The sequence below is a fragment of the Microcaecilia unicolor genome, chromosome 9 (genome assembly GCF_901765095.1).
Source record: "Microcaecilia unicolor chromosome 9, aMicUni1.1, whole genome shotgun sequence".
NCBI classification, from domain to species: domain Eukaryota; kingdom Metazoa; phylum Chordata; class Amphibia; order Gymnophiona; family Siphonopidae; genus Microcaecilia; species Microcaecilia unicolor.
In genome coordinates this window covers 183,145,194-183,157,484 of record NC_044039.1, presented here as the reverse complement: position 1 = coordinate 183,157,484, position 12,291 = coordinate 183,145,194, and the positions used below count along the sequence as shown (strand labels likewise).

General features: G+C 43.9%; 1 protein-coding gene across 2 annotated transcripts in view; it reads right to left on the bottom strand.

Annotated features, from left to right (window-relative positions):
- The window catches only part of JAG2 (jagged canonical Notch ligand 2), a 328,883-nt gene that overhangs the window by 127,039 nt on the left and 189,553 nt on the right, over positions 1-12,291 (bottom strand). For both annotated transcript variants that reach the window (XM_030213667.1, XM_030213668.1), the window contains exons 6-7: positions 5,690-5,820; positions 1,226-1,345 (exon numbers count right to left, since the gene is read on the bottom strand). In XM_030213667.1, coding sequence (XP_030069527.1) covers positions 1,226-1,345; positions 5,690-5,820 — 251 coding nt within the window. The remainder of the gene's footprint in view (positions 1-1,225; positions 1,346-5,689; positions 5,821-12,291) is intronic.

Below are 12,291 nucleotides of genomic sequence, written 5' to 3'. Positions count from 1 at the left end.
AAGTATTGGCAAAACTGGGCAGTTCTCACGTGAAGATGTGACGTGGACAGTGGCAGCCATGTAGCCTAATAACCTCAACATCTTCCGAACTGTGACCTGCTGGCTTGCTCGGACCTGAGTGGAAAGAGTGGCAAGTGTGTCCGCCTTCAGCACAGGAAGAAAAACCAGCATCTGCTACGTTGTCTAGTAGGGCTCCAATGAACTCCAATTGCTGAACGGGATGGAGATGGGGTTTGGGGCAGTTTAAAACGAACCCTAGTAGCTCTAACATCTAGACAGTACTTTGCATGGCCATTGTCCTTCAATGTGCTCTTTACCAGCCAAAACACATGGACTCCCAGTCTGTGTAGCAACGCTACAACTACTGCAAGACATTTGGTGAAAACTTGGGAGCCAATGCAAGGTCAAAAGGCAACACACAATACTGCAAGTGATGTGACCCCAGCTGAAATCAAAGATTACTCCTGTGACCTGGAAGTATAGGGATGTGAGTAAGAATCCTTTAAGTCCAGAGACCATAGCCAATCATGTCCCTGAATCATGGGAAGAAGAGTGCCTAGGAAAACCATCCTGAACTTTTGACCAGGAAATTGTTCAGGGCCTTATGTCTAGGATAGGATGCATCCCCTGTTTTCTTTTGCACAAGGAAGTACCTGCAATAGAATCCCTGCCATTCTTCCCTAGTGGAACAGGCTCGACCACATGGGCCTTTAGAAGGGCAGAGAGTTCCTCTGCAAATACCTGCTTATGATCAGAGCTGAAGTGAGATGCTCTTGGTGGGCAATCTGATGGTCTGACACCAATGCAGAGCATAATCAAGATGGACTACTTGAAGAACCCACTGGTCGGAGGTTACAAAAACTGGAAAACATTCAGCCTCCCTCCAACCAGTAGGTCATCCGGGACAGTCATTTTTACTGCAGCTATGCATGCTCTTAAAGCTATTTTAGCTTTTTTTATGTTCCACACTGGGCAACATGGATGACATCACTCACATATGAGAATATAGCCTACTTGTCCTCTGAGAACAAATCCTAATCTGAAAGTATATAAAATTACCTCCTTAGAAGTAGCCACTTTCACATACATGTTCCTCATCTTTCCAAATCTCAGCTTAACTTCAGCAATGCAAATGAAACAGATTTAAACCTCTCATTTTTCTAAAATCTCAAAGTGAAACATGCTCAGCTATAAAAGTGCACTCAAATTAACGCATCATGCTTACCAATTTCACAGTTCTTCCCAGAGTAGCCATCTGGACAAACACAGTGATATTTGTCTGGCTCTGTATTCATACAAGTTCCACCATTTAGACATGGGTGATGATTTCCACAATAGTTTAAATCTAAAACAAGAAAAGAATAAAAGACATAAAATGGTGCAAAAAAAAAAAAAAAGCTCCACAGGTACTGTTCATTCTCACCTAAATAATGCCCTTTTGGACATAGCTTAACTTTTTCTCCTTTATAAATCCATAATGTGTCTATCACACATGACCTTTATTCTACCATAACTTCACTCTGTAATTGTTCATACCAGTATTGGCGATCACCTCTACAGTACTATGTAAGCCACACTCGGCCTGCAAATAGGTGGGAAAGGTAAAATTATGTCTTACCTGATAATTTTCTTTCCTTTAATGCAGCAGATGAATCCAGGAACTAGTGGGTTAAGTCCGCCTACCAGCAGGTGGAGATAGAGATAAACAAACTAAAGGCAGTGATGCCAGACGGCCAGCTCCTTCCTCAGTATGTCATTCGTAAGCATTTGCCAAGGCCAAAAATATGAAACCAACAACAACCAGAAACTATCCTCACTATGAAAAACAGAGAACCAAATAAGAACTTCGAAATAACTGCAACTCGATCCAGAAATCGGAATCCTTTCCGTGTTCCCATATCTGTCTGAACTCTGCAAAAGAGAACCTGGAAGGAAAAAATAGCCACACTGCGCGGAAAATGAAAAAAACGTCGGCCGAACTAGGGAGGTATCCTGGATTCATCTGCTGCATTAAAGGAAAGAAAATTATCAGGTAAGTCATCATTTTACCTTCCTTGTCACTTGCAGCAGATGAATCCAGGAACTAGTGGGATGTACCAAAGCATTCCTTAAGTAGGGTGAGAAGCAGACGCTCCCCGCGCCAACACTCTCGCCCCAAAACTCGCATCCTCCCGAGCAGACACGTCTAGCCTGTAATGCTTCGCAAAAGTATGACGGGATGCCAAAGTAGCCGCCCGACAAATCTCTTCCAGAGATAAGGCCGATGCCTCAGCCCAAGAAGCCGCCTGTGCCCGAGTAGAATGCTCCTTCAGGGCCACTGGAGACGCCCATCCTTGTAGCAGATACGCTGCTCCAATGGCTTCCCTAATCCAGTGAGCAATGGAAGCCTTAGAAGCTGCCTCACCTCTTTTCAATCCTGACAAGAGCACAAGGAGATGATCCGAGCGTCGAAACTCAGAGATCGGCAAGTACCGAAATAAGGCTCTCCGCACATCCAGGAAATGTAGTGAGGCAAACTCCCCCGGATAATCCTCTCTTTGAAAAGACGGAAGATAAACCGCCTGACGTAGAAAGCCGAAACCACTTTAGGTATAAACGACAGCACCGTCCGGATCGACACCCCTGCTTCAGAAAACTGCAAAAAAGGATCTCTGGAAGACAAAGCCTGAATTTCAGAAATCCTCCTAACCGAAGCAATGGCCACCAAAAGCAGTGTTAGATCCTTCTCAGAAACCTTATTCAACGGCTCAAACGGTGGGGTCTGGAGGGCTCGCAGTACCACACTCAAATGCTACGCCAGGCGCAGCTGACACAGAGGAGGCTGAAGCCAAAGAGTCCCACGTAGGAAACGGACCACATCAGAGTGAGCTGCTAAAGAGGAACAGTCCAGTTTGCCCCTAAAACAAGCTAGCGCGGCCACCTGTACTCGAAGGGAATTATATGCCAATCCCTTTTGAAGACCATCCTGAAGGAACTCCAGAATAACCGGAATGTCCACCCAAAAAGGCGATTCAACACACAAAGCACATCACGCCGAGAAAGCTTTCCACACATGCGTATGCTGCTGAAGTAGACGGCTTCCGTGCTGCCAAAAGAGTGGCAATGACTGGTACTGAAAATCTCTTCTTCCTCAGCTGCCGCCTCTCAATAGCCAGGCCGTAAGACCAAAGCGGGAGGATTTTCCAACTGAACTGGCCCTTAATGCAGCAGATCGGGAGTCATCAGAAGTCACAATGGTGGCTCAGAGTGCTCGAACGAGATCCGCATACCACGGCCGTCGGGGCCAGTCTGGAGCCACTAGAATGACCAGCCCCCGATGCCACCCTATGTGGCAAAGAATTCTCCCTATCAGCGGCCACGGAGGAAAAACATACAGTAGCTATTGTTCCGGTCATGGCTGGAGAAGAGCGTCCAAATCCTGCAGATCCTGGCTTCCGTTTGCGGCTGAAGAACTGGGGAACTTTGGCATTGCAAGCCATGGCCATGAGATCCATTACTGGTCTTCCCCAACGTTGACAGATCAGCCAAAAAGCCGAGTCCGACAGCGTCCATTCCGCTGTGTCCAAAAGAGTCCGGCTGAGAAAATCCGCTTGAACATGGTCTTGACCCGCAATGTGTGCTGCCGACAGACTCTGAACATGCGCTTCCGCCCATACTAGAAGACGAGATGCTTCTACTGCCAAGGGAAGACTGCGAGTGTCCCCCTGCGATTGATGTAGGCCACCGTCGTGGTGGTCTCTGAGAATACACGAACCGCCTGCTCCTGCAGGTCTTGAAAACTCCGCAGCGCATTCACGACTGCTCACAACTCCAGACGATTTATCGGCCAAGTCGCTTCGAGAGGGGTCCACGATCCCTAGGCTACTCGAAGACAATGGACTCCCCAGCCTGCAAGGCTAGCATCCGTCACTACCACCCAATTAGGAGCTGCCAGAGAAACACCCTTCTGCAAATTGGCTGACTGGAGCCACCACGCGAGACTGTCCCTGGCCCGGCTTGACCAAGGAAGGCGTCGTTGATAATCCAGCGACGTCGGCGATCATCTGCTCATAAAGAAATTCTGAAGAGGCCTTGCCCATGGAATGACCTCCAAGGTCACCGTCATGGAACCGAGGAGCTGAACATAATCCCACACTCGGGGAGCGCGATGACTCAATAAGGTCCGTACCTGAGAAAGCAATTTGATCCTTCGTCCCTCAGGAAGAAAACACCTTGCCCCGCTTCGTATCGAATTGCACTTCAAGATACTCCAGACTGAGTAGGAACCAGATGACTCTTGTCCATATTGACCACCCAACCTAAGGATTGCAACACCACAATTACTCGGTTGGTGACCACTCGACTCTCCTCTGCTGTCGTTGCCCGAGTCAGTCAGTCGTCGAGATATGGATGCACTCGAATCCCCTCCTTCCGCAGGAACACCACCGCCACCACGACCTTGGAAAAAGTGCGTGGGGCAGTGGCTATTCTGAAAGGAAGGACCCGAAACTGGAAGTGCTGACCCAGCACCACCACCCACAGTGCCTGACGGCCCCCCGACTCCCCTACCAGCGGAGAAGAAGCTTTGCCCAAAACCGCTACCGGAGCAGGCTCCGCGACCGATGGCAAAATGGCGCGAGAATCGCAAGGCTCTGGGCGGAAAAGCACGCTCTTCGGGGGGGGGGGGGGGGGGGGCATCGCTCCGTCGAGTCCAGCCAAATCAGCGCACTCCGCGCTGCAAAGGCCCGCCGCCGAATGCCGTTTCCCGCATCGGGAACAGCGTTTTACCGCCTCCGCTGCCATTGCCCGTTCCCAAACAGGAACCCAGCAGGACTTACCCCGGACCGGGAAAGCGTGGGAACTGACAGCTGAGCCGAAGAAAAAACAAAAACAAAAACCTCTCCGACTCCCACTTCGAGGCAGGCTCAGACAAGCAGGCAACAGAAAACAGGACTCGGACAGCAGTAACACAAACCTGCTCTCAGCAAAAACACACTTCCCTGTTTCTCTTTTAAATAAATTGTATGGTTCTCTCTTTTTTTTTTTTTTAGTGGAGGCAGAAACAAGGAAGGAAAGGAACAGCAAAAGCCTGTTCAGAGGGAATTTGAGGTGCAGCAGGGACCCAGCAACTGCGTATGCTGCCAAAGGGGACACCACCAGTCCGCCACCCCCAGCTCAAACTGGCCACCGGCCCAGGAGCACGCTCAGAGGCCTTGGGCCCAGGAGATGGAGAAAAGCCATCCACCACCTGCTCAGATGGAGACATACTAACTGAGGAAGGAGCTGGCCCTGGCATCACTGCAGTTAGTTTATCTCTATCTCCACCTGCTGGTAGGCGGACTTAACCCCTAGTTCCTGGATTCATCTGCTGCAAGTGACAAGGAAATGTGGGATACAAATGTAACAAATAAAAAATAATTTAAAAAAACATCAAAGTCCCTTTAAATCAATTTTCAACTAAAACCACTACCATCAAATCAACAGCTAAATCACACTACAGTTTTTCAGTGAATACAAAAAGCGAAGACAATTATTCTTACTCATAACACCACCACCCCCTCCCCCCATCCAAAGAGAAAATGTTTCATTGTTTATAAAACTGAAGACAGTATTTGCCAAGAAAATTCTTAAGACAGCAGCAATTATTGTTTTACCACCACACTGGTAAAATAAAATGAGCATTGTATATAACTAAAATGTTTGGAAATACCTTGATTGCAGAGCAGGCCACCCCAGTTGGTTTCACAATTGCATTGCCATGGTTTATTACAGCTTCCGTGCACACAGCCTGGGTAGGAGATACACTCATTACAGTACTGTCCTTGCCATCCATAGTGACACCTAGTAGAAGTATAATCAAGAATTTAGGAATAAAATGTGTGGTAGAGCAACCCAAGACCAACTGAAGCAAAAACTTAATTTGGTTGCAACTTTGAAGTCTTCGCCTCATCTTTAAGGCCTAGCGTGCCTTAACTAGTGATTAGCAATGCAATAGCAAGGTCAAACTTCAGTTTTAAAGACATCATAGAAAACAACCACCACAAAAAGCTAGATACTCAACAATAAGGTCTGTGCACATCTGCTCAAGACTACCACAAACTAAAAACATGTGCAGGTGGATGCTGTTTTAGTAGACATGTGCCTTCAATGAAATATTAGACATGGGCGATGATTTACACAATAGTTTAAAACTAAAACAACGAAAGACAAAATGGTGCAAAAAAAAAAAAAAAAACACAGGTACTGTTCATTCTCAGCTAAATAATGCCCTTTTGCCTTCAACATCAAGATACTTGTTTAGTGTAGTCTAACAAAACAGAATAAAGGCATTTATGATCTGGTGCACACTTAAGAAAATATTTGTTCCTTTGACAAATCCTCAAACTGATAGAATAAAAATACATTTTTAACAAATGAGCAAAAATGTCTCCCCAAAGCTAATTAAAACAAAAAAACAAACACATTAAAAATCAACCATAATTAATGTGGCACAATAATAAACTATAGTAAGGGCAAACTAGATCTACTAAAATATACTTCAATCCTTGTACAAACATGAGAAACACCATTTCAAAACCAAGGTTGGAAATTATTCAATTCTTGTATACTGGCTAATATCCCCTTTCCAGAGTTCAGTGCAGTTTACATCCAAGTATGTGAGATACTGCAACAACATAAAATGCTTTCAGCCAAAGGATCATACTTATAAATCAAAAGGTTAGAAGTTGTGAATTGCCCAGTCTTTACCCTTAGAAAGTGGGGTAAATTAGGATTTCCTTTCAAACAGGAAGTCTGGTGTATCCTAAATTAGCAGGTGCCAGAACAGTTTAGTCTGCTTCTGTAAATTACATTTTCAACCTCTCAACATTCCTAGGATGCCAAAACCACCAAAAACTACAGTATGATCAAATATTTGAAAATGGGGGGGGGGGGGGGGGGGGGGGGGGAGGAGTATTCCCTCTACATCTGAAGCAGTATTCCCAAATTCATGCGTACAGCACAAAGCATTCAATGTTATAATGACCAACTATATGCTAGCTATACTGAAATACTCAGCTGCTGGTGTACAGCATTATACTGAATTCCACACTGCTACATACCTAGTAGAGATAAAAATAACTCCAAATAATAGTTACAGCTGCAATTTCTCATTGGATTCCCAGTACAACGCTCTTGGATGACCTTTGACCTCAAGCAAACAGCTACAGTAACAGAAGAAATTAAACAGACATCTGGAAGAAGAGAACTTCTTGCATGCTAAAGGTCCACATTGTGGAGGCTTCTGTATTTCAAAAAGCTATAATAAACTGACTTAAGTTCTTATATTGTGCAAATTCCACTAAATGGTAGAGAGGATTAAATCAAACCAAATCAATTGTGTATACCACCAATATTCCCTTTCCAGGGTTCAGTGCGGTTTACATTCTAGGTGAGACAAAAGCCGATATTATTGTGACAAAGACTACTAGTCAAAACACTAGGCACTACAATAAAAACAAGAAAATATCAAATTAACTATAACAAAAATTATATTAGAGAGGGTCATGAAGGAGTTTTCAAAAAATTCTAGACGTATGGAGAAATTATGCCTTACCTGATAACTTAATTCTCTTTTTCTTTAGTCAGCGAAACTGTTCTGCACAAATAGGCTGTTATCCCTTCCTACACGCAAGGTGGAGGTACAGAAAAATTCTACCAGTGAGATCACAGGTATAAGCTATGGTGCCCCCTGGAAGATTAACTTAACTTAAAATCAATCTCTGAACTAACTAACTTTCGTAAATCTCTGAAGACCTACCTCTACAGCAAGGCATACCACAATGAGCAATAGTTAATCATAATACAGCACTACTTTACCTATATTCTGGCTGCCTACTCTTTATATCCGATTGCGCAACTCTCTATCTTGTCATTCTTATTCTCTTGTAACACCAACTGTATCTGTATTCTGAAATGGCAAATGCCATAACGGAATATTGTAAGCCACATTGAGCCTGCAAATAGGTGGGAAAATGTGGGATACAAATGCAATAAATAAATAAGATTCCATTATGTATAAGCACAAGCAGGTCCCTTCGTAACACACCCATGCCCCATCAACCAATGCAACCTCAGCAAGCTAGCAAAAGACCACAGAGTGGCACTCGCTATCCCACATCTTCCAAGGGCAGGATTGGTTTCGCTGACTAAAGAAAATAAAATGATCAATTTCTCCTCTCTCAGCATCAGCTCAACCGTTCTGTACAATTGAGATATACTGAAACAGACGCCATGGAAAAAACACAAAAAGGTGGTCAGAGATAAAACTCATTTGTCTACCTCAGGTACTGGACAACAGTCCTCTGGACATGCAGCCTGTGAAGCCTCCAATCTGTGGTGACAGAACCCCCCCCCACACACACACAAAGGAGGGCAAACAAGCCTCCTGATTCACATAGACCAGAGAAACCACCTTCGACAGAAAAGAGGGAACTGTCCACAAGGACACTGACTCCTCCAAAAAGGACAGATAAGGGTCATGATATGAAAGAGCCTGGAGCTCTGAGACCCTTCAAGCTGAAGCAATGACCAACAAAAACCACTGCTTTAAGGACGAGGTCCTTAATGGAGGCCAAATGCAAGGGCTCATATGGAGCACATGTGCTACCCCCCTTCAGAAACCATGATACCTCTCTGTGCAAGGCCAGAGCGATGCCACTCACTTCCCCTAGAAGATGGGGAGCCCCACCACCTGAAGCTTCAGGGAGTTCAAGGTCAACCCTTGGTCCAGGCCCCGCTACAAGAATCCCAAAATACTGGGAACTTGAGCCCTCCAAAGTGACAAAGCGAGCTCCCCACACCAGGACTCAAAAACACGCCAGACCCCGACATAGGCTAGGGACGTAGAGGACTTTCAGGAATGAAGCAGTGTGGAAGTCACAGCAAGAGGGTATCTCCACCTCTCCAAATGCCTCTTTTCAATGACCAAACCGTAAAGTAGAAGGGATCTGGGCTCTCCATTGCTACCAGTCTGCCAAAACAACTATGACCTCTTGGCAGAGGAAGCAGGTCCTCCACAAAGATGTCAGATGTCTGCTTAGCAAGGTCTGCAGAGCCAACTGGGAGCCACCAGCAAGACCACATATGAAAAATGTACAATCCTGCACACAAAAAAAAAAAAAAAGACGGAAGACAAAGGGACTCCGCATATGGCCACAGTTGGACCAGAGTATCAATTCCCTGGGAGTTTAGAGCTATCGACCAACTGAAGAAGCGATCCACCTTTACATTGGCCAGTGTCGCCATCAAGTCGAAGAGTGAGGGCCCCCAGCAGTCCAGAATGAGTTGAAAGGCTTCATGCCCCAGCTCTCACTCCCCTAGAACCAGGAGAAAAAACAGTTGAGAAAGTCCACTTGGACACTGTCCTTGACTGCAATGTGGGCAAGAACAGTATCGGGCAAGTTCCCACTCACCAATCCCCACTTATTGGGGACAATTCCCACCAAGGACTGCCCCTCCACCGTCATTTCCCAACCTCCCTAGCCTTTTTTTTTTTTTTAACAAACCATAGCTTCTTTCTTATACTGGGTCCCATAAATCCTGGTAATTTTTTTTATAAATCATAATGCAGTGTGTCATTTTGAAGGACTGAATTATGTTGAAACCTAGTTTTGGTGTGTGTGGTGGGATCATTGACTCCCCCCATATGAACTGCAGCTTGTATTTATCTATTTACTTATTTATAATATTTAGATTCTGGATTAAAATTAGGTTGAAGCCTAGTTTGGGGGGTAGGGGTGGGGCACTGCCCCCTCCACATGAACTGCCGTTTGTATTTATCTAATTTATTTATTCATGAAATTTATATTTGTATTTATTTACTTATGACATTTATATCCCAGATATGGAATACAACAATCTCATTTAGAAAAAAAGTGTAACATATAATATAGGTTTATGTCATAAATACCACTGAATGTGAAATGGATATATTTATGTAAACAAAAATGAGTAATAAACAGAGAAACACTAAGGAGGGTTTCTCTATTATTCATTTTTGTTTACATAAATATATTAATTTCACATTCAATAGTATTTATGACAAACATTTTCCTTAAGAAAACATGGTGTTTTATGTTCCTTTTTTTTAGACAACATATATTATACGTTACATTTCTAAATGAGATTGTTGTATTCCATATCCCATATGTTATATTTGCTACATGTACATTTTGTCTCTGTCCCTTTATTTTTATGTAACTGCATACAGGTATATTTGCATTGTTGCTTTTTTAGATAATTGCTTCGTTGTTCTTATTTACATATGTATACATGTATTTTTAGGTGGTTCACATTCTCTATTTATTTTTATTTCCTTATGTATTGATTTTCAATGTATCATTTTTAATGTATTTGTTTATTTTAGGACCCTTGAGGCAGGCACTTAGCCAAAACACAGTGCTGTGTCGGGCATTACAAATAAAGTTTCTCTACTATAAGCTCCATCTTCGTGTTGTCATTGGTGGTGCCTTGCTGGTCACACTACTCCTTTGTTTGGACTACTATACGTAGACAACTGCAGAAGACTGTGGTCCACTTTCTCTTCGAGTACTGAATCCATGTCATTCCGAACACCCTCAAAGTGGATTCAAAAGGAAAAAATGTATTCTGAATAAAAAGGTTATCAACCGAAGTCCCTAAAGGATTGTTTCATCCATATTCAGTTTCAAAGAATTAGACATCGCCCAACGTTCCACACTATGTGTTAATATCAAATATATTCATAGGTTATGTTGAAATATAGCTTTAATGGTGGGGGGGGGGGGGGGGGGGGGGAGCTTTCACATGCTACAAGTTGTAGTTGCCATTTTCTTGGTTTATCAAAATCTCTAAAGCTTATGAATGAAATTATCTAGTAACTGCATTGAAAGGCCTTCATTTCTAGTTCTAAGTTTTAATTCCATAGCCATCATTTATTCTTTTCCTACTGCTGAGGAAAATATGCAGTTAGCTTTGCTAGAAACATGCTTGTCACGTTTCCACCCCCTAACTTTAAACCTAGATTAGTTATTTGTCCTGTCTGTCCTGATTTAGATTGTAAGCTCTTTTGAGCAGGGACTGTCTTTTCTTCATGTTCAATTGTGAAGTGCTGCGTACGACTGGTAGTGCTATAGAAATGATTAGTAGTAGTAGAAGCTTGATACTAAATATTTCACTCTGTCTTGGAGCAACCAGCACAATTAAGACAACCAGCACAATTAAGACAATCAGAGCTGTCAATGCTGGTTCCAAATACTAGCTAAAAAAAAGTTCAATTTTAATTTCTGAAATGGATAATTCCTTGTAATTTTGTAATATAATACCACACACATTCAATCTCCAAACTCTCAACAAAAAGAATGGAAGGGAACAGAAGCACATGCAGTCACACTATTAAAAGACAGGATGATGACCCAGACTCTGCAGGGAACTCTTCGTGTCCTTTAGATTGTAAGCTCTTTGAGCAGGGACTGTCCTTCTATGTTAAATTGTACAGCGCTGCAGAAATGTTAAGTAGTAGTAGTAGTAGTTATTTTGGTTGTGTGAGTGTGAATCAATAAGGGCCACTGGGGACTGTAATAGCGTGCAGTCAGCATCCCTCCACTAAACCCACAGTATCCAAGAATATAATAATTTAAGACTAGGGTTACCATACTTCTGGATTCCTCCAGACATGTCCTCTTTTTCAGTAGACTGTAGGGGTCTGGGCGGTTTTTAGCAGCCTGCCTGTTTGAGTTTTTGGACAGACAGGGTGGCTTGCCTTCTCTCCCCCCCACCTGAACCACACGCCTAGGGGCCTCTTTCGTGCCTGCTGCTTCTTTAAAATGGCTGCCAAGAATTCCGCAAAGTCTTGCGAGACCAACGCTTGAGATCTCAGCAGCCATTTTAAAGAAGCGGTGGCAGCAGGCAGGAAATAGTGGGGTTCTTTCCTACCCTGTAGCGGTCCCTAGACCACCAGGGCTGTAATGCAGGCCAGGGGAGGGGGGTTGATATGCTGACACAGATGGGAGGGAGAGGAGAAAAGCTGTACATGGATGTAAGAGAAGGGAGAGGACAGGGAGCATGCTGTATACAGAGGGGAGAGAAAGAAAGGGAAAAGGGGGAATGCACCACATGGATAGAAGGGGATGGTAAGGAGAGAAGAGGGGCCATGGTATTCATGGATGGGAGGGAAAGGGGGATATGGTGAATGGATTCTTGCTTTTTTGGAAATCTACATATTTTCTAATTTTATACTTAGAGAACAGAAGCAAATGCATTTATTACTTTTACCAGTATTTTCAACGCTTATGG